General features: G+C 54.0%; 1 protein-coding gene and 1 long non-coding RNA gene across 2 annotated transcripts; one reads left to right on the top strand and one right to left on the bottom strand.

Annotated features, from left to right (window-relative positions):
- The first annotated feature begins 1,854 nt into the window (after positions 1–1,854).
- Positions 1,855–19,605, top strand: LOC137663176 (ras association domain-containing protein 7-like). The gene is made up of 6 exons (XM_068400089.1): positions 1,855–1,895; positions 15,568–15,721; positions 15,950–16,854; positions 17,864–18,032; positions 18,693–19,107; positions 19,524–19,605. The coding sequence occupies exons 2-6, from the start codon at positions 15,619–15,621 to the stop codon at positions 19,603–19,605; spliced, it is 1,674 nt and encodes a 557-aa protein (XP_068256190.1). The 5' UTR covers positions 1,855–1,895; positions 15,568–15,618.
- A 3,641-nt stretch (positions 19,606–23,246) lies between these two features.
- On the bottom strand, positions 23,247–26,959 carry LOC137662477 (uncharacterized). Its single transcript, XR_011048009.1, has 3 exons — positions 26,885–26,959; positions 24,696–24,880; positions 23,247–23,665 (listed from the first exon to the last, which is right to left on the bottom strand). It is a non-coding gene; the product is annotated as an uncharacterized lncRNA (long non-coding RNA).
- Between the last annotated feature and the right edge of the window lie 235 nt (positions 26,960–27,194).

The raw sequence follows: 27,194 nt of genomic DNA, 5'->3' as shown, positions 1-27,194 counted from the left end.
CATCTCGGTTGATGGAAAGCATGAAGAACTCTTCATAGGGTGGGGGATCAAGGGATCACACAGATGTGTGGATGAAGAGTTAGAAGTTTGTTTAATTTTCACAGTAATAGCTTTACCTTTACAAGTGAAAAGAGATTTCCAATCTTTTTACAAGCTGCTAAAGGTAGAAAGATTTAAACTCAAAATCTTTTTGTTAAAAGAAAGACAACTGTCCTCACTAGTGGCAAACAAACCTCTGTTCAGTTTGTGTCCGATTAGGATCTCAGTAGAGTATCCAAGCTAATAAATAAGATATGTATCTCCTGAGAACAGCTTTTGTTGTTTTCTTATACAGATCTTTGTTCCTCCTGTGCTGTAAGGTCTCCAGGGCATGGCCCATGTTACAGAGAGCCAGATGTATTATCTGATTTTAGGAGATCATAATTATGAGGAATATGTCAGAACAACAGAAAACTTCATTTAAAAACCCAATTAAAGCTGCCGAGTGACAGCTACATACTCGTGTGTTGCATCACCTCCTAATCCCAGCAGTTCAGATGCGGAGAAGCGAGTAGTTAAGGACGTCGGAAACGTGACGAGGTCCACATGAGATGGGGATTTTTCTGACTATAAGTAAAAATTAACACACGTTTTGTGATGGAGCAGCAGCCCCGAGATCCATTTTAGAGCATCCACCTCGGGACCCATGGTCTGATGGGTGGGTTATCCTTTCTCATGAGCCGTAGGACATTTCACAAGAGCTTCTGGATAAAGAAATACAAAGGTAACTTTGCATCCACCCCGCTGTGGAAGATGCTTGACACTGGGGTTGCACCAGCACGGGGATGGCTGGAGCACCCGTGCCAGTGCAGACCACTGGGATGGGACACTGAGGCTAGTGCCACCACAGCCTCATTGCTTGGCAGGCCATGGAGGGAATGGCATTGGTGTGAAAGGTGGGGGGAGCTTTTGGGTGGGTTTTTGGGGAGCTAGGAGAGGAAAAGCAGGCGGAGGGAGGAGGTGAGGAGTTTCCAAAGCCTCCAGTGTGGCAGCAGGCACCTGCTTCTTCCCAAACCGGCTCAACCTGTCTCCCTCCCGTCGCCTCTCTGCGGTTTTAGGGCGTTGGAAGCCCCTGGCTGGCTGAAGGGCACAGGGGCTGCCTGCCTCCAGGGCCAGGCCAAGCTCTTCCTCTCTGAAAAGGAGTTGTTTCCTCCATCCTGCTTGGGGACCTGCGGGGACAGGTGGAGGTCTGGGCCCTGCCGTCAGACGGGCACAGGATTTTAGGTATGGCTGGGTGCTTCCAGCTGGGAATGAGCCCACCTGCATGGCCAAGTGGCACCGGGAACAGAGAACTACAGGGTGGTTTTGGTTGGTTTTTTTTAAAAAAAGGAGAATTTAAGACTTCTTTTAAAAAAACTTGATAAGGACTTAAGATTTTTTTTAAAAAAAAGATAATTTAAGACCTTTTCTTAACATACAAGGAGAATGTAATACTTTTTTTAAAAAGTGTTTTTTTTAAGAATGGGGTTTTTTTAAAAGGAGAATTTAAACCTTTCGGGGGAAAAAAAGGAGGATTTAAGAGGTTTTTTTTAAAAAAAAAAACAGGAGAATTTAAGACTTTCTTAAAAAGGAGAATTTAAAACTTTTTTTTAAAACGAGAATTTAAGACTTTTTAACGAAGGAGAATTTGAGATTTTTTTTTGTTAGAAAAACAAGGAGACTGTGAGGCCTTGGGGCGCTCGGCGGGGGGCGGCGCTCACCTGGGCCGGGGGCGGGGCTGGCGGGGCGGGGCTGAGAGGGGGCGGGGCTGCGAGGGGGCGCGGCGGCGGGGCTGCAGGTCGCAGCGGCTCCGCGCTGCGGAGCTGAGCGGCGACCGCCGGGGAGAGGAGCCGGAGCCGGAGCCGGGCCGGCGGCAGGTGAGTGCGCAGTGGTGCGGTGGGACCGGGCCCGGCCTCCCGGCGAGGGGCCGCCGCCGCGTTGCAGCACCGGGGCGCGGCGCGGCCCGGCCCTGTCCGCAGCCGGGCCCGTAGCCCCGGGGAGGGTGGCTGCTGCTGCGGTGGCGGGGCCGCTGGCCCCGGGTCTTCCCGGAGCGAGCTGCCCCCGGGACAGCCGGCGCCTGGCCCGCCTGGCAGGGCCCACCGGCAGCGGGGGATAACCCCATTGTTTTGGGGCTGTGAAGTGCAACGACCGGCATGGAGAGGGGAGGGACGGCAAGGAGGTGACTTGGGGGCAGAGTGCCCGCAGAAACCCCAAATCCCTGAACGAGAGCCTAAGCTGGGATGACTGGGAGCGGCTTTCAGCACTGGCAAGACCCCGAGCCCCTTTGCCACCTGCCCAGTGCGATGCTGGTCGTGTCCAGGTTGGTTGAGTGCTGGGTGGCTTTGCCTCCGACCTGCCTCGGGCGCTGGGCGCTGGCACCAGCATGGCCCACCCAAGCTCCACTCGAAGGGCCAGCATCATGGTCCCCCTTAGCACTGAAAATGCTGGCCAGAGCCCACGGCGGAGGAGCAGCCGATGTGACATAGGGTCTCAGCTACCGAAGCCAGGAGCCTCCCTTCACGGTCTGCATCCACAGTACAAAGCTGTCCATCCTTCCTCCCTTCAGAGGTATCTCTAGCTCCCTGAGGAGAGGGGTTAAATTCCTCGATAAGAGCCTGGCTTCTCACTGCATACTTCTGATGCCTTCTGCGAACTCTGCCGGCAGGTTGTTTCGTAACTCCACTTGTGACCCGCTGCAAGTGGGAGAACAAACTCCTCTCCCTGTTTTTTCCCTGCCCTGTGACAGCGCTGTGTAATTGCATGTTAAAAACCCAATTGCAGGTTGAAAACCCAGATGTGGGTTTGAGGGTCGTATTGTACGGAGGAAGAGGTCATGGCTATGCACCTCTCGCTCAAACAGAGCGGCTGTCTCCAGCACAGCCTGTGGCACTCCCCTTGGGATGGCTGATCTCAGGAGAAACTAGGAAGAGGCAGGTGGGAACGGGTGAGAAATGATCCAGAGAGGCAAGACAGGAGCTTTGGCTGCTCCTCACCGTGAGCCAGGGCCGGCTCCCAGGGATGCTGGTGCTAGCAGCACGCTTGCAGGCCCTGGCTCGGTGCTCTGCTGAGACTTGCCGGGCAGGCGCCGGGCCTCGGGAACGTGTGGCAGCAGGAACACCAGAGCTCAGCTGTCAAATGGTGGGGCACTGGATCTGGCCAGGATGGGGCAGCGATGCTGCACGCACCAGTCCGCTCACCTCGCGGGGTAGCTGTGTGGGGTGGTGCTCCTCATGCAGCAAGAATTGAGAATTAGGGAGAAGAGAGCAAACGTGTGTGCACATGCTGTATCTGCAGTGGTTACGAGCGGGAAGTGTGTCCGAGCACTGCTTGCCTTCCTTACCAGGCAGTGCTGGCAGTGTCTGCTTGGGTAGGGGGGATGCTCTTACCTTCTGCTGGTGCCGCTGGAATGCCAGGAATCCTCCCACATCCCGGTTATCTGCCAGGGGAGCCTGAGCAGGGCGCCTGGCCTCCCTATCAGCATAGCTCCGCTGCCTTCCCCACACCCTCATGAAAGAAATAGCGTGGAAATCGAGAAGCTCCCTGCACGTGCATACATCTTCCTAAAGCCTTTCTTTACCTTTTCATAGAAGGCTGTGAGGCTGGGGAGCGCGGCTTGCAGCGCCTGCGGGTGCCCAGCACCCCGCAGCGTTGAGCACTGCAGGCGCAGGGGTCCTGCGCTCTGAAATTCCCTGGCAAGGGGATGCCAGTTACCCTAAAAAATAAAACTGTTTGCAAATGAGTGCAAGAGAGACATGGGAGTTAGCTCTACCCAGGGCTTGAAGCAGGAGGACCTGAGCAACAGTCTGACCCTGAGATAATAAAACGACTTAAGAACTAAGTCTGATTTATTTTAAATTCTTTTTTTTCCTTACACTTAAGAAAAGCGAGTTATGGCTGTGCTGAGGCGCTTGGCAGCTTTGGATACCCACAGGCCCCAGCGAGCGTGCTGGGGAGCTTGCCAGGCTTGACCAAACCTTTTGGCAGCGGGTGGCGGCTGGCCGAAGCGGTGTGGTGATGGCCAGTCTGAATCATCCCAGGTGCTTCCTTCCCTGCTCTTTGAAATATGACTTGACCAAAAAAAGTAGCGTGGTGTAATTGCTGAAGATACAGGGGTTTACTGCACCTGGGGAAACAGAGGAGCTCCTGTGCTTAAGTATTTTGGGGACTGGATGTAAAATGGGGTTGCGTGGGAGCTGGTCTGCTCTGGCAACCTCTGTGTTGTCCACATACATAGTGGAGATGTGTCGTGGTTGCCTTCCGTGTCGCCACATGCTGCAGAGGAATATTGCCTAAGCATGTGTGCTAGGGTCCCCACTGGTTCATCTCATCCGTATTTTTCAATATCTCTCTGCTCTCTCCCATTTGTGTCTTCTGCTATGGGAAAAACCTCCAGTGGTGGCTTGGAAGTGCCCCAAGCCCATGTTCTGCTGTCCCCCCATGTGCTGGGGGGGAGTGATGCTTTGGGACCAAATCCAGACAAGGGGTTGATCCTCCCTGGCTGGGAGGCCATGATGTGCCCGCCAAGGCTTCTGAGCAGAGTATTTCCTCGAGTCGTGTAATGTCAGGTGCTGTGGTGAGCTAGAAAGAAATCCGGGTGCTGCTTGACGATGGGTTGCTCTGTGTCCGAGTTTAAATAAAAGCCTGAGGGACGTTTTAAGTATTACCTCTGTGTGCATGCGTTGTTTTTAAGAGCATCTTTTTAAGGGATGTTCCTCCATCTGTCCCAACTTGTCTATGCCCTTGTAAACCTGTGTAGTCAAATTAAGGAGTAAGCGTGTCTCTATGGAAGGTTTTTAACAAAATCCTATTATTGTAAATGATTGCCAACAATTTTATGTCCTTCTATTTTTCATATGCTAAGTTCATGAGCTTCTGAAAGCAGCTGATTATTTGGCTTTTTGTGGACTGGAGTCAGCACTTTCTTGAGGGCTGAGGTGCTTCCAAGCTGCCCCGGGCTAGTCATCTAGAATAACTCGTTGCTTCAAAAAAAAAAAGGGGGGGGGGCGCGGGGAAATGACTCCACAACACTTCTTACCTGAAGACATGGGTGGATCAGCCCTGAGCTGGGAACTTTGGGGCAGTTGAGCACTACCTGAATTTGGGAAGGCTTCCTCTGCTGCTTCGGAACCTTGCTGCAGCACAGGACCTGCTGGAGCTCTTGGTCTTAAGAGCCACATGCTCAAACCTCCCCATGTCCCCCCAGGTGCCTCCTGCATAACTGGGAGGACTGGTGATAGGATGCCGCAGTGCTCTCAACAGAGTTTTGGGGTCCAACATCCCTCACAGAGGTCCCCCATGATGTTAGACCTAGCACTATGCTCATGAGCACAGGGACTTTGGAGGCACCTATAGCATCCTATAGGAGAGTAGCTGGGTCAGCAGAGAAGCCTGGTGAGCGGCAGCCTCCCCTCTGCTCCCTGCTTTTCCTGCCAGCCCAGGAAAGCCCTTGGCAAGGGGTGGGAGCACCCAGCTGGTGTTGTGAAGCTGCCTGGCTGAGGGACAGCAGGAAGAGCATTTTTTAGGGTTCTTGCTCGTTTAATGATTCCTGCTGGGAATATTGCTTTCCCTGGGAGGCAGGAGTGCACAGCAGGGAACTGGTCTCTGCCTCTGGATGCTTCCCTGAGGCGGCTGGTGGTGTGCAGGCGGTTGGATGAACACCACAGACATCTCTAGATAAGAATAAAGATGAGTTGGGTTGGGTTTTTTTGGAGGCTTTGTGGTCGCTGTTTTCACTTGCTGATTTTTATTTATTTTCTTTTCCAAGTTCTGGCAATGTTTGGAGGTGGCAGCGCTCCTTTCTGCAGAGAGCCAAACATACTCGTGGTGGGAAGGCTGGGTGGACCAGGTGATGGGCTTTTATCTCTTTGCATGTTGTGGTCAGTGCTGGCTGGTTCCTGCAATGTGATACCCCCCTGCTTCTCTGAGGGACAACTTGAACTTAATTAATTGTCAGTAAACAGCTTGTGGTCTCCTTGGGATCTTGACCAGTATGCCCAGGTCTTTGCTTAATGGTTTGTGCCTGTAGAAGGTCAGGTGTTTCCCCGGCTTGCTCCAAAGATGCATCTCCTTGCTCTCCTCCCCACCATGATTCCTCTGGGACGGGGCTTTCTCAGGGCAGCTTGTCGAGTCCTCAGGGTCCCATCCCAAAAGGGTGGCTCTGCAAGGCTTTCCCAGGGCTAACCCAGGCTGGGCACCAGGTTGTACCACGTCATACCTGGTCCAAGGTATTCCCACCTGCCCCACCATCGGTGGCGAAAAAAGCTGTATCTGCACAGGGATTTGTACCACAGAAAGGATTCTTGTAGGGTTTGTTTTCTTTTTTTTTAAAAAAAAAAAAAAGTCCTTTTCTATTGCTCTTTCTAGTCTTTTGAAATTCTTAGAAATTCAACATCTTATGTTGTGAAAGGACGTTTGCTCTCTGTGTGGCAGGGAAATATCCCTGGGAGCCAGGAGTGGATGCGCTAGAAACTACATCACTTTGCATCTTTGAGATGTTGCACGTCAAGGACTAGTTGTCCCTCAAATCTACTTCGCCTCAAGTAACTTTTGGAGTGTTTTAACAGAGTTTGAGGATTGCCTAGGCTGTGATGTTGGACTTGGTGCTGTCCTCTTTGAATTCGTTTGGCTTTTTAATGACCTGCTGGGAGTATAAAGAAGTTGGGGTAGGTGGTTCAAAAGGCTGAGTTTCCTCAAAGCAACCCCAGGTGAGCATGAGTTGCAAGAGGGTTAAGCTCCTAAATGTTTCTGAAAAAAACAAGGTATTTTTATTGCATCTCCCTCTCCGTGCAGGCGGGAGGGCCGGTGCAGTCCCCAGCACCGGTTCCCATCCCATCTTTGTCCTTTGGTATCACCGAGTGCTGGCAGAGCCCCTGACCCTCAGCATTTGGAAGGAGGACACCTACACGTGGAGCAGGAGATGGAGCCCTTTGCCGGCATCAAAACCGGCATTCAGCCAGAGGTTCGCTGCCTCCCAGCAACGCGGTTTCAGGGATTAAAGTTGGTCATGAAGCCGTGAGCTCCATCGCTTGTTGAAGGACGGTGACTTGCAGTCCCTGACGGATGGCCCCTTGCGTTTTAGTGCCAGATAGGGGATTGAGTTGCCTCTCCAGAGATATGTCTCCATTTCGGTGCTTTAAAGAGCTTATTATCTCTGGGTGGGTTCAGGTGGGGATTGATAGCACCTCCACCTAATTAATCATGTGCAAGGTAGCATGAGAGCAGGGCCTTCTAAAATACCCAAGTGTCATATCAAAGGTTTCAGCGTGGATTAATTCTGGGTCTCTTGTTTATTTGACTCTGCGTCTGTCTGTGTGTGAGAGAAAGGAGCGATTTAAGCTCTTGGCAAATGGTCATTAAAGGCCTTTTTAATCCTACAAAGTTATAAATAAATATCTGTGGCAGCATGCACCTGCATATTCATCAGTGCATCCTCTCCTCCGGAGACCCAGCAGCGTGCCCTTGGTGTGTGGCCGCTTTGCGAAGCAGGGTAGGAAACTGCGAGTTATTCTGGAAATCAAAAATAAAATCTGGAAGGTTTATCCTCGGTTTTGCATTTGCTAATTTGTTAATTACCCTCTACCCTAGGATGAGATTTGGAGTGGAAAGAGGATTGCTGGTGGCTGATGCCAGCTCTTCTGAAGGAGGCTGGAAGGCAGGTTGGGGGGAGAATATTTGTAGGTCATTTGGCTTTTTCATGTCCCTGGTCCTACTCAGAGGAGAGGTGCAGAGCCTGAATTTTCCTGTAATCCTATGGAAATGAAATCCTTGATCACTTTGAGATGAGATGCAGAGAGCAGCAGCTCAGTGCCTGTTTCCACTTGCTGTGTAGGTGGCCAAGGTGCATCTCATCCTCTGGGCTGGACCGGGCGAGCATCACGAGGAAGCTGCATTTTGAGGGTCGTTTCTGGCTCTTCTGGAGGCATTGGGAGAAATAGCTCATTGGTTGGATTTTCCTCATTTTGGTCTCGCCCTTGAGGGGGGGGAAAATGGAAATTTGGAGGAAATTAAAACACTTCTCCTCCTCTTTGGCTGGGGAGGAGAAAGCAGGTACTTTGGGTACTTCAGAGTATTTCCAAGGCTTGAACAGGCTCTTGCATCTCCAGATTTGCAGCATTCCTCCTGTGTCCTGCGTGACGAGAAATATAAACTGTTTTCTGACTTGGGGAATGGTCTGTGCGTAATAACAGATGAATATTCACAAATTGCATTGTGCTTTCACTGATGACTGCTGTGGAAGATGAACGTGGTGGAGATGCTGGACCTGGTGGCAGATGCGTGCTGGGGTTGTGTTTGCATGTGCGTGGTCTGGCAAACACCCCTTAGAGCCTGGCTTTTAAGAGCTGGATTGTGAGTCATCCCCTGAAGACGACGGGCATTTGGGCATCCCGGAGCTGCTGCGCTGGGGCTCGCAGCTGGGCAGTGGCTACAAGTACAGCAGTGCCTTGATAGCTGAAGAGCAAGCACCATATTTTTTTGTATTGAAGATAAAAGCAATAGTTTTAGAGAATAATTGGGAGGCAGACTCAACCTTGCGAGGTTTTCAAGTCCAACCCTCAAATCCTCAAGGCTGATCTAGGTCAGCCTAGAGCCCAAAGGTACCTAGACCCAGCCTTGCCCCTGTGCTGGGAGCTGGACACCCAGATGCTTCCCCAGCCCCTCCTGGGCTCGGCGTCTGGGCGGGTTCAATTGCACAAGAGAAGGGGAGTGTGGGCAGTGCAAGAGCCTTTCCTCTTTCACCTCTCATCTCCACATTGTTGCTAATTTTGCTTTGCCCCCTTGAGAAGAAACTATGAATTTACTCTCAGCTGCTTTCATGAAGTTGCTCTTCACTTGCACGTCTGGGTTTGATGGTGATGGTTACAGCAACGGCAGGTGCTGCTAATGTTTCCCTTGCAAACCTTCATCTTTACGGCAGACTTTACTACCAGCCTTGACAGCTCTTCTCCCCCCATGGACGGTAACCATTAGTGCTGCAAGGGAGAAATACGATGCGTTAAGGTGAGGAAGATGATCCTTCCCCTTCCAGGCTGAAACGCTGTAACGTGAGTGTGTGCAGTAGGTGGAGGGATTTTTTTTTTTTTTTTGCTGCTTTTAAATTATAATGAGCTTTCAGTTGGTTGCTCATGTGCAGGGTGGACTGGCTCTAAACACCCCTGAAATGTCATTGCTGCTGGTGATCCCTGATGTTTCAACACGGCTCTCGATGCTGGCCTGCCATGGCCACAAACCTTGGCTTGTTTATGAGGGAGGAAAAAAAGTTCCCCCGCTCCTTCCCAGTGCTGTTTCTGAAGCCTTTGTGTGGGTCCGGTGCTGTAGCAGACCCAAAAGCTTGGGTGAAAGAAACAGTGAGAGAAATCCTTGCAGGTGGAGCTGGGATGTGGTGAGCTTCTTCCGCATCGGCCAGGGCGTGAGCCTTCCTCCCCTAAATCCCTGCCAAAGGCTGTCACCCTGAGGCTGATCCTGCATCACAGCCCTGGGCAGGGTTTGTCTCTGGCTCTTCCCACCCCGCTCAGCATCAACCAGCCTTGCCAGTACACCCTGGGTATGTTAGTGTGTGTCTGTAATTTTGGGAAGGAAGTGGAGCAGAAAATCTCCAAGCCTCTACTTTGCTCTTAATGGGGGGTTGCTGGTGTGGTGCTTGTGGCTCTCCAGGCATCTGTCTCTTTGGGCAGTTCCTGCAAGATCCTAATGCGTGGGGGACATCCCCCTTGGGGTGCCGGGGGACTTCGGCGGTGGCCTGTGGCTTCAGGCTAAAGGGATTCTTCAGCTCGAGTGATGCAAGTGCCGTGGGACTTAGTTTTCTTGGTCTTGGCCCTTCGATCTTCTTTGGGTGCAAAAAGCCTTTGAAACATGGATGTAACTTCTGCAGATGCCAAGTGTGTGTCATGCATCGTAAGATGCCCCCAGCAGAAGCCGCTTGCTGTCGAAGCATGACAGAGCCCAGAGGTGCATGTGGGCTGGGATCCATCCGCACATCTCTGGTAAGGCTGCACCTTCAGGATACATTTGCAGTGGTTATCCCTGTCCCCATCTGGGGTTGCTCCAGCTGAAGGAGGTTAGAAAAGTGGAGTCCACAAAGCCCTCACGTGGTTTCAAAATCACTGATTTCAGTAACTTGCTGATTTTTAGGGCTTGCTGTCAGGCATGCCATGGCAGAGCAGGGAGCTGGATGGGGCATGATGGGTGGACCAAGGATGTGGGGACTATTATGGCCACCCCTAAATAAGCTGCTCAGGTGTAAATTATAGCCCCATGCCTGCTGCTTCCTTGCTTCTGGGTGCTTGCGACCACCTTGCGTAAGAGCCGGTGGCCTCAATAGCCCTGGGGGGTGAGTAACACTTGCACACCCTCCCTGTGATGGTGGAAGGATGAAGAGCTGCCTCTCTGAGCTGTGACCGCTCTGGTAGGACTCGTTTGTCACCTCTTGAGCTTGTTTAACCCCTGTCAGCTCTTTGCGCTGGGATGAAGTAACCCATTTGCTGCCCCGGGCTGGAGCCCTGCGCCTGTGTCCTGCCTGCACCCTGATGGCTCCCATGCTTCAGGAGAGGATGATGACCTCTTTGGCAGGTGCCCTCTTGGCTGCTTTGCACCAAGCCAGGAGATTATGTCCCTTCAGGATCCCAGGGACAGCATCCTCGGGACAAGCACGGCATCGTGGAAAGGTCCTGCACCATGTGGCTGCAGGGAGGGCTTTGCCTCGTGCTCCCTGCTGCAGTGGCAGTGACCATCAGTTGTTGCCAGAGTCTGCAGCCCAAACAGCTTGTTCAGAGCCATGGATGATCATCTCCGCCCAGGATGGGACCTGCCAGCCCAAGAAGACCCACAGTGTCAAGCCTTGCTATGTCTGATCATCTCCACCCAGCATGGGAACTGCCAGTCCTGGAAGTGCCACGGGGTCAAGCCTTGCCATGGCTGATCTCCACCCAGCATTGGACCTACCAGCAGCGTCAACCCTTGGCCACAGCCTCAACCTTTGACTGCGGTGTCACCTTCTGGCCTGGGATGGACATGGCATGGAAAGCCTAGCAGAGCTGCTCTATTTCTGCAACACCCCAGCCGAGGGCAGATGATGCCCTTCCAAAAGAGGCATCCAAGGCAGGAGGACACTGTCAATGGGCTGGAGGGGAGCCTGGACCACGGCCTGTCCCCTCCAACTTGCTGCAGGGTGAGCGTCATCAGGAGGCTTTAGTTCCCCATGTATCTTCTCCGTGTTGGGTCACCTCTACACACCTGAGTAATGGGGAGGCATCTGTTCTACCAGAGCACATGGACAAGTACCATCTCTTCGCTTTGGTGCCCAGGAGCTGGGCCAGGTGCTTCGGGCAGGGAGGGACCTCAGGAAGCATTAAATAGCTGCTGGATGCGTCAGTGCAGCAGCTGATCCGGAGCGGTGAGTCACGGACAGCCTGCAAGCGCTCCGGCGTGCAGGATGGCGGCACAGGGCCACTCCTGTCCCCTCACCGCTTGCTGTTTACTCATGTTTGGGTGGTTTTTTTTCACTTGTGTGTCCGCATGCAGCTGGGATGAGCATCCCCCCGGCATTGGGTGGGAGAGGAGCAAGAGGGTCAGGTTCAAAGCCGGAATAAAATGACCAAGAGTACCCCAGCATCCGCCCACAGTGCATCCAAAGGGATGCAGAGTTGCTGGTCCCTGTGGACACCTTGGTCCTTCTTGGATGGTGGGCTCATCACAGCCTGCTCTTAAGTACAAATCATCTTTATTAATTATGAGGCTTTATAACCCTACCCCCAGCCCAAACCCTGACCTGAAAGGCTAGTCTTCTGGCTTTTTGCACTTTTAATTAGGCTTGCTGGGAAGTTTTCCCTGTGCCGCTGCTCTCCTGCCTGCCTGGCCCCAGACCAGCTTTCTGCCAGGGGCAGACATAGTGAGGGAGGTGAGGAAACCCCCAAAATGGGTGAAACCTTGGCACTGGCAGGATGCTCAGCTCAAAACCTTCATGCTCGTCCCAGACGGTGCTTGTTAGGAGCTCTGGTAGAGGCGTTTGGGATGCTTTGGGATTTGGGTTGCAGCTGACCTTGCTGTTGGGTGCAAAATTGGCGGGTTTTTTCTAACTGGGTATTTTTTTTTCTTGTGTGTGGCAAAATGTGGGAGAAAGGCACTTGCAAAGTGTTTGCAGTCCTTGTCTGGAAGGTGCTGTCTCAGCTTCTGAGAGTCCCTGTGGGGGACATGAGGGGGTCCCTGCAAATCAGTGGCGGTCCTCGCTTCTGTAAGGAGGGTGACTGACCAATTTTCTTGGCTGGCCGTGTATTATTTCAGGTCCAGGGAGATCAGTGAACCCTTGCAAGTCCCAGCAGCCATCAGGGATTCATCCTCCTGCACATGCAGAAATTCTCCTTCATCTCCTTCTTTTAGCCCGACAGCTTTGGGGAGGCTGGGAGACGGCAGCGCCAGGAGGCAAAATAAAGCTGCAAGTTCTAGATTGTTAATTTTTAAAAAAAAATTTTTTTTTTAGTATCAGCATTTGAAATTCCAACTCTCAGTAAGTCATGGTATGAATCATCCCTACCCTCAATTTTAGGATCCGTCGCATGGGGAAGGGAGCAGAAAATTAGTCACTTTGTTAATCTGCTTCCCATAAAAATGATTTAGAAATCCATAGCAGGGGGGGTAGGGGTGGAATAAGAATAAAATGAGAGAGACTTTGAGGAGTGGCCGTCACCCGTCCTGGCACCTGCAGCCACCTGCTCGCTTCCCTGTGCTGTTTTGGGGGCACCGGCCAGGGCCTGGCAGCTGCCCACACTTCTGGTTCACGATCAAAGTGGCCTCCTAGGACGAACACAAGCAGAGGCAGCTGGAAACCAGCCTCCTGCCGAGAAGCACTTCTTCCCCCAGCAAAGCTTGGGGAGAAGGGGATCATATTTGCAAGTGAGGCAAACAGACCACTCCCCAGCTACTGATTTTTTAGGAGTGATGGTAGAGAGGTGGGGGCATGGTGGAGGTTTTGGGGTTTGTTGCCTGGTGGCTTTTAGGGTGGGTTTTTTTGAACCAGGGTGATGCCGGCACGGTGGGATATTGGGGACGAGGTGTTGCGTGAGGGTTGTGATGTCCACCCCCAGCAGGGACTGGGGGGTGCAAGGAGCATCGCTGGTCCCCACAGATGAGGATGAGCTGCCTTCATCCCATCGGCTCCTCCATGACCTCAGGGTTTTGGGGGAAGAGGGGCAGCCAGGCTGGTTTTGAGTGGCCTGGGGGAGCTGATCCTGCCCTGGGAAAAGGGCAAGGAGGGCAGGCAGAGGAGGGGGCAACCTCCAGCCTTATTTACCACCCCCTTGCACGGGAGCAGATAACATCTCGTATCTGGCAGCAGGTTGGGGATGGCGACCCCCAAAAACCCAGGGGTTACGGTGAGCAATTGGTTAACAGGAACCCCCTGTGCTTGCAAGGATTTAAGGAAATAATAATAAAAACGATTGGATTTTGGGGTGCTGGGGGATGGGGCAGGGAGACATGCGGCAGGGAGGGATGCGCTGGCTGCTTTTTGGGGGATTTTCCCCCATATCGGGGGGAAATGTGGCTGCTGCCGCTCCCAGCTTCTTGGTGGTGGTGTGCCGTGTGCTGGCTGCTGGTAAATGATTGCTGGGGCGGCCGGCCGAGGCGGGGCCGGAGGTGGGTGCTGGGTTTGAACCCAAGCAGGTGCCCGCGACTGGTGTGCCTGCGGCCATCCTGCTCCCGCACTCGGCAGCGTTCGGCGACCGCTGGATTTCTTGGGGCAAGGTGAGGCTGTGCGACGCTACTCAACTGGCTGGGTTATTTTTTCTTATTTATTTTTAAGCTCCTGGCCCCGCAGCGGGGTCGGGGCAGGGGAAGCTGGGTTCAGTGCTAGCCAGGTGCCTGGCCAGCGTGGGGGCAGTGCTCCCCGGGATGCGTTGCCACCCCAAATTCGGCATTAGGGTGCCGCGGCGGGGGAGGACGGTGGCTTTGGGGCGAGCTGGGTGGTACCGCGGTGGTGCCTGGACTTTGCTCTGTGCTGGGGGCTGGTTGCAGCCTTGAATGCACAGGGTGGGAGGAGCAGTGCCAAAACCCAGCTTTGAAAGGAAATTGGGCTAAACCTTGCAAATTTTAGTGGTTTTGGGCTCACAGGGAGGTTGGCCGAGCCCAAGGTGCCCTTCACCCCCACTGGTTTTCCCCGGCCACCCAGCCAAGGCAAACATGAGCTCAGCGCAGAGGTATTTGCAGCGTCTGCTCCTTGCCCACGTTTCCGAGGTGGGCAGGGGGGTGGCACCGACGGGACCCACACCCGCGGGGAACAGCCTTGCCTGGACCTCTCTTCCCCAGTTTCTCCTTGCCTTTCTCCCACCGTGGCTAAAACCCGTCATCGCCAGAGGCGGGACCCTTCGACCCCTCCCTTTGATTACTCAAGCAGGCAACAAAAAATAAGCAAGAAGTGGTGTTTAACCTGAGGTCAAGCTTTCTTGCAGCCTGGCTGCAAACTTGGGAGAGCTGGAGCTGAGGGAGGAGAGGCTGTGACCAGCCGGGTTAGACTGGGAAAGCAGTTTGGGACCTTCTGGATGGAGAGCCTGGAAGTTTCCTACATATGTTCCTCCACTCGGGGCTTTCAGACAAGCCTGATGCTAGAAAAAACAGTGTTTTAGGGGAAAAAGATACGTATTTGCACACTGTTTGAAAACACTGTAAGTTCAAATATTTGAGTTCTTTACAGCTTGTGCGTAGATTTTTTTTTTTTTTTTTTTTTTTAAGACTGTCGCAGTTGTTGAGCTGCTGGAAGAGGCAGGAGTTGGGTGTGCTCCGGCTAATGGGTGTTATTTTAACACAGGAGAAGTAACTGCTAGGTGGGAGTCTGCCTGGGCCCTGGTGTTGGGCAGAGAACCCCCTGGGAGCCCAGGCTTCGCTGCGGGTGTTTGTGCCTGGCTCCCCCCCCCCACCCCACCTTTGGTCACATTTTTGTGCAGAAAGAGGCTTCGTTTTAATTTCTTAATCCCTCTCTGATAAATTGAGATGGAGGTAAATAGATTAAAATGTGCATTAACTGCACCTTCTCTCAATATCCTGTTGCAAGGGTGGGCAGCCGGCGGTTTCTCTGCCTTTTCCAATATTGTTTGGAAAATCCCCTGGTGTTGTGCTGCCAAATTGTCAGAGAAATCACAGTGAAAGTCCAGCAAACCCATTAAAATTCTGCACTCACAGCATAAATAACCTGGGCATATTCTTCTGGGCACCAAGCAGGCACACAAATCCCATCATTTCCCACCACAGGAAGATTTGGATCCACTACCCAGACATGAGTTAAAAAAAAAAAAAAGTAGTTTTTCGTGGTGTGGGTTTTTTGATTTTTTTTTTTTTTTTTTTTTGCAGATGAACATTAGTGTTTTAATAATATCAACAAAAATGCAACCCATGCGAAGGGAGAACCACAGAGATGGATGGGGGGCGGCAGCGAGCAACTGTTTGGTCTAGGATGCACCTTATGAGATGCTGGCGTTAAAGATGGTTTAATGATGCTGCTCTTAAAGCGCTCATATTCCTTCTTAGTGGCTTTGGATGGACACCTGGTTTCTTTTCTCCCCACAGACAGCCTGTCCTGAGATGACCCGGTGCACCTGAGGCCTGGCAGCTGTGGGGATGGAGCTGAAGGTCTGGGTGGACGGGATCCAGAGGGTTGTCTGCGGTGTCTCTGAGCAAACCACCTGCCAAGAAGTGGTCATTGCCTTGGCGCGGGCCATTGGTGAGCCATCTCCATCTGCTGGGGGGTTGCCTCTTTGCAGCTGGAGGCATCTGCCAAGGGGATGCCCCATCTGCAGGTGCTTCCTGGGAAGAGGAGACCATGGGTGGATGGGGGTCCTGCTCTGGGGTGGTGGGGATGTCAGCAGCCACTGCCCATGGGGCAGCAGCCTTGGCACACCACTGCTGGTCACAGCCTTCCCCATCTGACGTGCTCACCTTCTCCTGGCAGGTCAGACGGGCCGCTACGTGCTGGTGCAGAAGCTGCGGGAAAAGGAGCGGCAGCTGCTGCCACTGGAGTGCCCCTTGGAGTCGCTGGCCAAGTGTGGGCAGTATGCCAACGACGTGCAGTTCGTCCTGCGGCGGACGGGCCCCAGCGTGGCCGAACGGCCCTCTTCAGAGGGCACTCCCCAAGCCCCTGAGAGGACGTTCATCCGGGCCAGCTTGCCTATCAAGCCCAGGCCCGCCGGCACCGATGCACCCCGTTCCCGGGAGCCAAAGAAATCCATGACCTTCAACTTGGGTCCTACAGGCTCCAGCGACCCATTCACTGTGAGCCGCTGGAGGCACCAAGCACGGGAAGGGATGGACTTGGAGGGAGGTGGCGTTGTCCAACCCACCAAGGAGGAGCTGTTTAGGAGGGTGCTGCGGCAGCAGGAGCAGCTGCATTCCTTGGAGGCCCATGGGGACACCCTGGAGACAGACCTACGGCTCTGGGAGCGCAGCCGGCTGACTAGCCAGGAGGATGAGATCCTCTACCTGGAGCACCTGGTGCGGAGGAACGACACAGAGCTGGATGAGGAGGAATTTTGGCAGAGCGAGCTCCGGCTGGAGAAGGAGTGTGAGCGGGAGCGGCAGGAGCGGGTTAGAAGCCTGCGGGCCAGCCTGGAGGAGTACACCCAGAGGATCTACGAGCTGAGTGCCCGGACCGAAGCCCTACAGGAGGAGATCCAGTGGGAGATGGCCGAGAGGGCCAAGAGGGGGAAAGAGACCCCTGTGCCCAGCCCCACAGAGCTGGAGGACATGGCCGCCAAGATGAAAAGGGACCTGGAGGCCAAGGTCAAGCAAAGCACTCAGCTGGAGAGCAACCTGGCCAGTGTGGAGAAGGCCCTGGAGGAAGCTGAAAGGAACCTGCAGGTAGATAGGACTGGGTTGAGCAGCCCCATGGGGTGGTGGAACCTTTGGGAGGGGATGGGATGGGACCAGCTTTCCAGCGGCATGGGGCTGATAGGTTGAGTGGGGTTGATCCTGCCCTACTTGGCCGGCGAGCATGGGGCTGGGTGCACAGAGGTGGCTCAGCAGCAGTGACCGCTGTTGAGTGGATAACACCATTCTTACCTGGCTGGCACAGAGTCCCGCACCCATCGCTCTATCTGCAAGCTGCGTGTGCGCTGGGGTTCCTGGTGGCTAGTGCACGGGGAGCACAACATCACCCCGCTCCGGCATGGACGATGGTGCTGGAGCAAATGGTCCATGTGCGGGGTCGGTGGTGTTGGTGCAAGGGTCGATGTCATCTCGGATAAAGGAGTCATGGAGGGGGATAGTGTAGGTCCCCATGGTGCCTGTGCATGAAGCCTTTTGATTATGCAAGCTGTGCAGGGGCTTGGGCTCATCGCAGGGGGCTGCACAGTGTGGAGATGGCAGCCATGGGGCTGAGCCGTGATGCCCTCTGGCTCACCTGTCCTGGCCCTGCCCAGCATCGGGGCATCCAGGTGCTGCATGATGCCCACCCTCTGCCCACCAATTCCCCTCCGGTGGAGCAAAAGAGAGAAGCTTTTGCCCAGCCAGGCAGTGGTAGCTGCCCTTCCCCAGGGCAGCCATGCTTTCAGCATTTCGACTTGAGCATCTCTTTGGCGTCAGGCGTCTCCCAGCACCACGGCGGCCGCTGTTTGACGGCTGCTCACACCCTCTTGTGGAGACACAGCAAAGCAGGGCTGATCCCAAAAACACCTTCCTTGTCCCCACCACCCAGGCATCTCCCTTCCCGCAGGCCCTCGGAGAGGGGCGGCCGAGCCGCGGTACCCCTGAGGTCCCCTCTGCCCCAGCTGGGGGAGCAGCCCCGCAGGGGGTATGCCAGCTGGTTTTGGGGCATGGGGGGGGACATGCGGCTCACCCTGTCCCCCCCGCCTCGGTGTGTGTTTTGCAGGCCCAGACCCAAGAGCTGGAGGAGTTAAATAAGGAGCTGAGGCAGTGTAATTTGCAGCAGTTTATTCAGCAGACGGGGGCCACGGTGACCGTCCTGCAGGCCAGGTCCGAGGAGGACGCCCAGCCGGAGCCGAGCCCGCGCGAGCTGCCAGCCTGCCGGAGAAACGGAGGTCAGCATGCTGCCGCCGGCTCGGCCGCGGGTGCTGCTCCGCGGGACCCCTGCCCGCTCCCTGCCTCCCCCTCCAAGGGGGTCGGCCCCAAAGCTGGCCAGTTCTGCCCTGGGCACTGAGTTTAGGAAGCAGGGACAGGGTGTCGGTGCTGTCACGGTGGTCGCTCGCCACCCCGGGCAGACTCTGAGGTTTGCCAGCCCTGGGGCTCTTTCCTCCCTCCCCACTGAAGCCTCGGGGCTGCTCGTAGCCATGCTCAGAGGTCAGATCCTGTGTTGCTGCATTTGGGGCTGGGGCAGCCACAGGGAGCTTTCCTTCGCAGCATTGCTGCATGCCACCATGGTGGTGGCAGCAAAAACCAGGTGGCCAAGGGGCAGCGTCAGCCCCGGGGGCTGTGGGCTGGTGGGGACGGGCTCCAGCCACCAACGATCTCTGTGTTGGGCAAGGGAAGGGCAAGCGTGGTGCCCAGGGCCACGTCCGCATCCTCGCAGGGACGAGAGGAGGTGGCGGGGGGCCCTTGTGGAAGGGGACAGGGGAAAACAGGGACCCGGTCGTTTGTCCTCTGGAGCACCCGGAGAGTGTGACGTGGCTGCACTGCAGCAGCCATGCCTGGTGAGCGCAGGAGGCACGAGCCCTTCCTGAGAGTTCTTCCCCATCCCATAGGTTTTCCTCCCACCGCCGGTGCCGACTCGCCTCCCCGGGCCAGCCCCAAGCAGCTCCTCAGCCATCCCAGGGCCCTGCCGGAGCCCCTGGTGTCCAGCCTGAACCCCGAGGGTGCGTACGTCCCGGCGGGCCCCCGGGAGCGCGAGCCGGGCTGGGGAGGATGCCTGGGAAGCGGGGAGAGGCTTTTGCTGCCCAAAATGGGCTGCAGAGAGCGAGCGTGTGCTGGGAGCGGGAGGCCGGAGCTATTTATAGATGCCATTAGGAAGAGCAAAGCTCACACCCCGGCAGCCTCCGCTCTGCTGCCAGGGGCTCACATGCTGGCGGTCCGGCTCTCTGCCCTGCCGGGAGCTGCGGAGGATGCTCCTCAACCCCTCTCCTGCCACCCCGCATCCCCCAGGGCTAAGACCTTGCTACGGTTAAGACAGGGAGGATTTGGCTCCCGTCTTTTACAGGAGTCACTTTTGCTCCATCTTGGGGACCAGTTCACCCCAAAACCCTTTCCACCTCCCGTGACCCTTTTTCTGCCTTGCACCACGTTTTCGGGTGCAGCGAAGGCAAGCTGTGATGTCCCTGCCCGCCGTGCGATGCTGCCTGTATCCTGGCATCCCATTCCCACCCACACCACCATCCCCTCAGCAAAACCTTACTGCCAATCTCTTCACGGCTTGAAACGTCCATCCCCGTCTCACCCGATCCTGCGGTGTCTGCATGTCCATCTCCCAGTCCGGGCATTGTGCTCGCATACGTCCTGTTTTCCGTTCCCCTTTTCTTTTCACGAGCGCTCGCCCACCATGATGGGGTCACTCAGGTTTTTTTTGTCTTGTCTTGCAGTCATATCAACCAGGCAGAGCATCTGGAGGTAGAAGGGCCGGGACAGCAGAGGATCGGTTGCCTTGCAAGTGTAACTGTATAAATAAACCATAATATATATATATATTTTTACTGCTTTATATTGTGAATGGATGTGGACAGCCAGACAGAGTATTTTTACAGACTCTAAAATAAAACCAGAGACCAACGACACAAAGCAACTCTCTTCTCTTGCGGATGGAAGCAACCTCCTCCTTCTATTTTTTTAAAGTGCTTTCTATATTCAGCAGAAACCAGCGGTGCTCCTGTTCCACATTGCCTCCTCAAAAGACCCATCGTGCATTCGGAAAAGTCCTTGCTCCTTTGACTAGGGGAGCAAAGCTGCGGTGGAGACCTGCCTGGAAGCTCGCCTGGATGGAGCAAGTTAATGGGTTTTACAGCATCTCGCTGCAGCAAGTGGGGCCCTGACAAACTTCAAGCCTCTTCACTGGCTGCAGGGGAGGCACAAGAGCAGCTTTAAGACAAATTTCTGCCCCCCTCTTTTTTTATTATTGTAAGAAACCTGTAGCAGAAACCCTCTTTTCCATGGGGTCATGGACCAGGCTTCAAGGGAGCAGGGAACGCACAGCAGGGGCTTGTTTTTCTTAAATCCACTTAATTCTTCAACTTGTTTTTAAAGTAAAAAAATCACAGAATGAGCCCTTCCCGGGCGGTGGCATGGGTGGGGAGCAGGACTGAAACACTCTTGGTGACATTTCACTGATTTTTTTACTTGATGGCCAGTAGTTACTCTTGGTTTTTGTTCATCTGTCCTAGCAGGTCGCCTTGTATTTTAATTGAGAAACCAAAGCGGTTTGGGGAGGGGATGGGTTTGTCCAGGAGGTCCCCGAGCCTGTTTCCAACGCGTCATATGCAAAAAATGTGACTCGGGCACAGTGTTCACCGTAAAACCCCACTTTCCCCGTACAATGTAATCCTGTGTGCCACAGTTTCAATTTTCAATAAAACTTTGGGAAAGGATTTGAGCAAAGCGAGCGAGTGTGCTGTTGTGGCTGAGGGCAAGCTGTCCCTGCTGGTTCCTGGTCTGGTGTCCTACGGGCATGTCCGAGCAGTTTATGTGCCCCACAACCACCTCTTTTTGTTTCCAAGCCATCTCTTTCCATTTGCCGAATTAAAGTTGTAAGTATTTTATGACCAAATGCATCTTATGGACATGCTGCTTTTTTTTTTTTCTTTTCTTTTTTTTTTTTTTTTAAAATCACAAAGTGCTTTACAACCAGCGGATGAAACTTGTCTCCGGTGAGAGCCGGCCGTCTCTGGGATGAAACGTGGCAGCATTTTAATAATGCGCAGCAGCAGCTCGGAGCGTTTTAGGACAGGAGGCAAAGGGGATGGCGCTCGGCTGCAGATAGGAGCGGGTAAGGAACTGTACCCACTGTACCCACTACCCGGTAAGTGGGTAACCTCCCATTCGCCTTCAAGCCCCTCCATCTGCACCTGGATAACCCCAAGTGAGCACGTCGGCTCTCGCTCTCCATCAGCATCTCCCTGAGGCTCTGCTGGGCTCTGGTACCCAGGGACATGCCCCTCTCAAAGCCGATTTTCGAGATGCCACCGCAGCTCAGCAGGTTGGTTAAGTGATACTGAAGGATTAGAGTTGGCATTGCTGGGAGAGCACTGGTGCAGCTGCGCCTCTGGTTACGACTGGAGAGCTGCTGCAGTGGGGAGATGCAATTTCAGAGTTGCCTTTTTTGAATCAGTATTTTTTTGTTTTGTTTTGGTTTTTTTGGGAGTTTTTCCCCCTCTCCTTAAATCATGTATCTTGGGAAAAATGAGTTAAAAATAACGTTTGCTCCATGCAGCTGCATCGAAGAGTTTCTCCCCTGCTTGCTTGCTTTTTTGGGCTTCTTGCACTTGTTTTTTGGACTATCTTGCCTTTAAAATGAGATTCCAGCTCACTAGGAAGAGAAGCAGAGGGTGATGGAGGTGGTAAGGAGCACTTCAGTGCTGCTGTGGGGAAAAACACCCGAGAAGCGGGTTTAGAAAACCCGCTTGCCTTGAACATGGCCAGATTTTGGCATGTTAGGTGAAGTCCTCCATGCCCTGAAAAAGTGACCTCTGCGCGTTAAAAACTGGATCTTTCGGTTTTGGGGCTTCATTTGTAGCTTTGCCTTCTGCAAAATAAATGGGAATAAAGAGAAAAGGGTCATCGCCAGGAAAAATGAGGCAGAAAATTAATTTGAATCTCTGATTTTGCATGAGATTTTTGCCCTGCGCTTCTGCTTATGTATTATTTGGTTATTATTTTTGCAGGTTATTTCTGTTCAGCCATGATGTGACAGGCCAAACCAGCACCAGTCTTTCCTGGGGGAAAAAAAGTACAGGTTTAAAAAAATATATATCATAGCAGATTTTGTCCTTGCAGCTGATGTTCCTTGGCCAGGATGCAGGATTTGGACCTGCTGCATGGGATGGGGGACAGCACAACCCAGACATGGCCCCTGCCGAGGTCTGAGACTCAGGCATGGGATGAGGGAGAGCACTGTGGCCAGGAGCTAACTCTCTTTTCTTCAGCTCAAGGCTGTGGCATTTTGCACATTGTTTTCATTTTGTGTCCTATAAACCATCACCCAGCTGCTGCAAAGGTAGCAGTGTTTCGTAAGGTAATAAATGAGTTTGATTAACGCCTCTCCCATGCCGTGGTGCACACCACAGTGGAGGGAGAGGCATTGATCAAACTCATTTATTACCTTAGGAAACTCCCCACCTGCCGTGACCTATATTCCTCCTGGCACGGGGGGCATGCAATGGCACTGCGAGCGTCCAGGTCCCCGCGCGTTCTTTAACCCAGCGAGGCTTGGTACCCGCTCTGGCTCCCGTGCCTTTCTGCTTTTATCTGCTCTAAAGGCTGTGTCAATAATACATTTCTGCCATTGAATATTTTATTGATGGTTTGACTTTTTTGCTGCTCGCAATTCCCATTTCAAGGCTGCGTGATTGGTCCTAATTAAAATTTTATGCCCTGGGAGAAGCCTTCTTGCTACAGTGGAGATGGTGCTGTCCTTTTCTAGGCCACTACAGAGCGGTAGGAAGGAATTACTCATTGTTATGAGATTAAAACAAAGCAAATAAATTGCTGGTTTTTCCCTTAAAAAACAAACCCAGCGTACGGCGCGTACTGGAGAGGGAACAACTGGCTCACAGGCAAGGCAGGGATCCAAGCATATGGGGTGGCTTGAGGATGCTGCGCCTGGGTGAGCAGGGAGTCCGTGTCCCCATGTCCCTTGTGCGCTGCGGGGCAGCTTCTTCCTTCCCTGGGGCGGGCAGGAACGGGCTTCAAGGCTTCTCCCTCCTTGGATGCTTCTCACCGCCAGCTCCAGTGCCACCCAAAAATCACGAAGCAGAGGATATACCTGTTTTTCACTGGCGAACAGTCCCAGCATCTTTTTTTTTAAAAAAAATAAAATAAATCTGCAAGCTCCTTGCAGGCTCTGTCAGCACAAGGCACCATTCAGGAGAGTAATTCAGGCACCTCCAGCCTCCCTGGAGCTCTTCTCTCTGCACAACCCGATTTTTTTTTTTTTTTTTTTTTTTTTTTTTTTTTTTAAATATTGCATAAGAAAAATGGCTCCCCACTCCTCACCCATCTACCCTGGGCTGTGTCGGTTCATTAGGCTGGGCACCTGCTGCAGATGATGGTCAGGGCACCAGCACTGCCCCAGGCCAGGATGGTCTCTCAAGGACAGCAGAGCTGCAGACACTTGACATACCTCCAGTTCACAGTGTATTTGTACGAGTTCATCAGGATTCGGGTTTGGGTTTTCCCCCGCCCCCCCAAAATTGCTAGAAGCATTTGTGCTGCCTCGCAGCCCCTGGACTTGGCAAGCAGCTTTTAAAGCACACGCTTCAGCACCAGTTACATAAGGAAAGGTGTGAATGACTGGAGGAGAAAATGACTGTTGGCTTTGCTCCCCGAGTGGTGTACAGATGCTCTGCTCCTTGCTCCTGGGTGTGCAGATCCTACAAGGCGAGTCCACTGCAGATGGAGAAGGGAAACTGTTTGAACTGGCATGCATGTCCATGCACGGAGCGTTGTCTGCTCTCCCTGTGATGGTTTTCCTTTCTCTGTCTCAGGGCAAAGACTGAGCACATTCTACCTTGCCCTGAAAAAAAAAAAAAATCATAAAGCACTAGAGGAGGCCGGGAAATTTTCTTGTTTATGGATGAGCAAGTTTCTCTCCCAACGGAACCTCCTGCCAGCAGAAATCTTTTTTTTTTTTTTTTTCTTTAAAGGACGTATTATATAAGTCCCTGCTTGCATTTAACTAAAACTGACTTCCTCTTAAACAATTTGTATACTCCTTCTATTCCTCACAGGCCAGCTTGCTCCTTCGGCAAGGCTCACCACATAGGACCTGCCACTGGCACACATTATAGACACAATACGGTAAGCGTTCCCTAGCTGGTGCTTGAAGGATTAGGCCTGCTGGCTTCCCTCTGCGAAGCACTGAAACAAGAGAACAAAATCTCTGAGTAGCACAGAGTCCCTTCATCTTAATGGGCCTGACACTGAGCATCTTCCCCTCCTGTAGGGCACACCCCTGCCTCTCCCCAAAAATCTTACAGCATCAGTTCTGAGACAGAGCTTTTAGCATGTGACTACTCTTGTTACCAGGGTAAGTATCACCTTACGAATCTCTTAGCTACTGAAACACATGAAATTAAGGGGCATCTTAGCCCTGATGTATTTTCTCATCGCTCAGGAGCACTCTGGGGCTGCTGGGCTAGGGCAGGGGTGAAGGCACTGATGCTGGAGTTTCTGCTTGAGGGACAACCAGGTCGCACCCTTCCACTTGCCTTTTCAAGCCACCTTCACTGGCTGCAGAGGCAAAATAAGAGATAAGAGGCACGGGGCATGCAATGCACATCAGACACGTCACTGAGAAGGCACAGCCTTCCTCTTCAGTTGGTCTAGCACCCTGGATTACAGTAATAAGCACCCAAACACTGGTTTTGCGCTATTTATTGAAGACTTCAGGTGACAGCACAGCAGGTTAGTTTTGAATCATGCCACAAGAATGTTAAAAGCAGGAATTGAGCTGTATACCCCCCGCTTACTGGACAGAGACACACACAAAAAAAAAAAAAAAACAACCAAAAAAACAACAAACAAACTTCACTTCAACCCCTTGCCTTTGCTTATTGGAGCTGAACAGGATGGGTCCATAGGTAGCGGGAAGTTGGAAGCATTCATTCCACAGTGCTGCTCATGGGAATGGGATAAGTCTTGCCAGGCGACCCGCGGAGCTGCTTCTGCCAGTGGCATCTCCGGGGGTTAGTCATCGTCGGGTAGCAGAGTCCCAAACGCAGGGCTATTTCTTCAAAGAGAAACAAACCACTTTCATTTTCAGATACAGGTTTGTTACATGTGCGGTCACCTGTGAAATCGGGTCGTAGGGGACTGCAGGGCTTCGGTTTCAGCTCGCAGACACACTCATACACCGGTGTATTTTGCACCAGGTTTCCCCGTCTCCCTGCTCTCCACATGGCTACACCGTGCTCTCACCTGCTCGGGTCCAGCAGTGGGAAGACATTGTAGGGGCAGCTAGGCAGGAGGAAAGCCTCTGGGGCTGAGAAAGCTGCAAACTTGTGTCACCCCCCCCCATCAAAAAAGGCCCTGCTGGCTTCTGAACAAACATGAAAGCAGCTCTGGTAAATCCAGGCGTTCTTGCTCTCTTTACAGCATGTCTGAGCACCCTGGACTCACCCAGTCTGCACGGGGCACAGAGGGAGCCAATTTTTCTTGCAGAAGAGCAGATGCTCCTCTGGGACCCGGAGAGAGAAACTACAAATGAGTGCAGGCAGGAGAGATGGGGACAGGCAAAATTTCTCCATGAGAGACTCTATCTGTGCAGTGGACCTTGCTCTGCCTTCCGTGCAATTAACTACTTCCTGACCAGACCGCTGCCAATTCCTTCAGATCAAGCCTTTACAAGGGTCCAGGGCTACCCATGAGCAGCCCAAGCAAGACGGAGAATACCTGAGCCCTTTCGGGGAACCTCAGCTGGCTGTGGGGAATCCTAGCTGGTTATCATGAGCTTAAGCTGCTGATAAAGCTGCGCTGCGCTTCAGAAAAGACACTTTTCAACTACTCAGCTTCTTCACCGGCCCAAAAATCACAAAGGAGAACTTTGTAGGAGAAGCAATCTGCTTCGTCACTTCCTCCGTTCCTAGTGACAGCCACCCTGGGCGGCTGGAGGAGTCCCTGCCCGGCTCGCCTTCCTACTCCTCGCGGCCACGAAGTCGGAGTCCCCTGTGCGACATCGCAGCATGATTGTGTAAGGCAGCTCTGCCAGCGCCCAGCCAGGGCTGGGGGGCCGAGAGAACCCCGGCACAAGAAGCGGAAAGCAGCGAGCAAAGGTGCGGGGTGGGATGGGAAACAACACGGCAACGAAAGAGGAAAGCAAGGCTCGTTCCTGCTTTTCATTTAACAGACTAGAGAGTCTCTCTTTAAAGGTGACTCATCCAGGGCAATAGCAGGCACAGTTTATTCTGTTAACACACCCTTGGCAATAGCAGTTCAGTTAGTCACTGACTGGGTATCAAGACGTCACCAGCTGGGATGAAGCGTCTCTTTAACTTGGTACGGAGTCCACTAGCACTTATTTACCTCGGAGAAGAGCAGGGGAAGAGAGAGGGGGGCACCCCATCCCTCCTGTGCAACTTTACTACCAACTCTTTGCGCCCGCGCGTCGCCACGGCCCGCTCCCCTCATCTCTGCTCCCGCCGGACACACCAAGCCCCGCTGCAAGAAGCGTTAAACCTTTTCACGCTCCACCGTGCAGCGTGACTAATTGCAAGGCAGCTAATTGCAGGGCACTGCTGACTGCACGTCGGGGGCCCGCCGGGCCAAGGGTGGGCAGCTGCTGGAGGCAGAACAGTGGCACTGGACGGGGGGTGACTCCTTTGCATGCCGGAGCCCGTCACCTGGGTGGCGGGGAGGGGGCGCAGGCGTCGAGGCGTGGGTCCGTGGAGGCGAGGCGAGGCGGCCGCACAGCGATGTCCGAGGAGCAGGTTAGCCGCTGTCACACGCACAGTGGAGTCGCCGAGAGCACAATGTGCGTTAGTCAGTGGCTCACCTGCTCCTGGAGGGTGACGGGGGGCGGCGGGGCCCACCTGCAGCACAGGAGACACCGGGCAGCGCCAAGGATGGGCCGGGGGGGGGTTGCGCCGTGCCCGAGCTCCGCGGCGCGTCCCGGCACGGAGAGCCACAGCGCCGCGCACCCGCCCCCCGGGACAGGCTCCCTCGTGCCGCCGCGGGGTCGGCGGCGCCCCGCCGTTCCCGGGGTGGGGGGTCTCCTCCCGCCACGGCCGCCGCTCACCTGCGCTCCTGCCGCTCCGCGCTCCCCCCGCCGCCGCCGCCGCCGCCGCCGCCAACTTCTCGCACTGCCCCAGCCCGGCCCACGCCGCGCGCCGCTGCCCCCCGCCCCGCCCACCCCGCCGCCCGCGCCAATAGCGACGCCGCCCGCCCGCCCGCCGGCCCCGCCCCCGCGCAGCAGCGCCCCAATGGCGGCTCCGTCACCGCCCGCCGGCAGCGGCGGCAGGGCGGGGCGGGGAGGGGCAAGGCGGGCGGGGCGGCCCCCCCCCCAGCTCCCCCCGCCAGTGACAGCGGCGGGCGCGGCGCGTTCGCTT

Source organism: Nyctibius grandis, chromosome 4 (genome assembly GCF_013368605.1).
Source record: "Nyctibius grandis isolate bNycGra1 chromosome 4, bNycGra1.pri, whole genome shotgun sequence".
Taxonomy (NCBI): Eukaryota; Metazoa; Chordata; class Aves; order Nyctibiiformes; family Nyctibiidae; genus Nyctibius; species Nyctibius grandis.
Note: the sequence above shows the minus strand (reverse complement) of the source record. Positions and strands in the feature narration are given on the sequence as shown.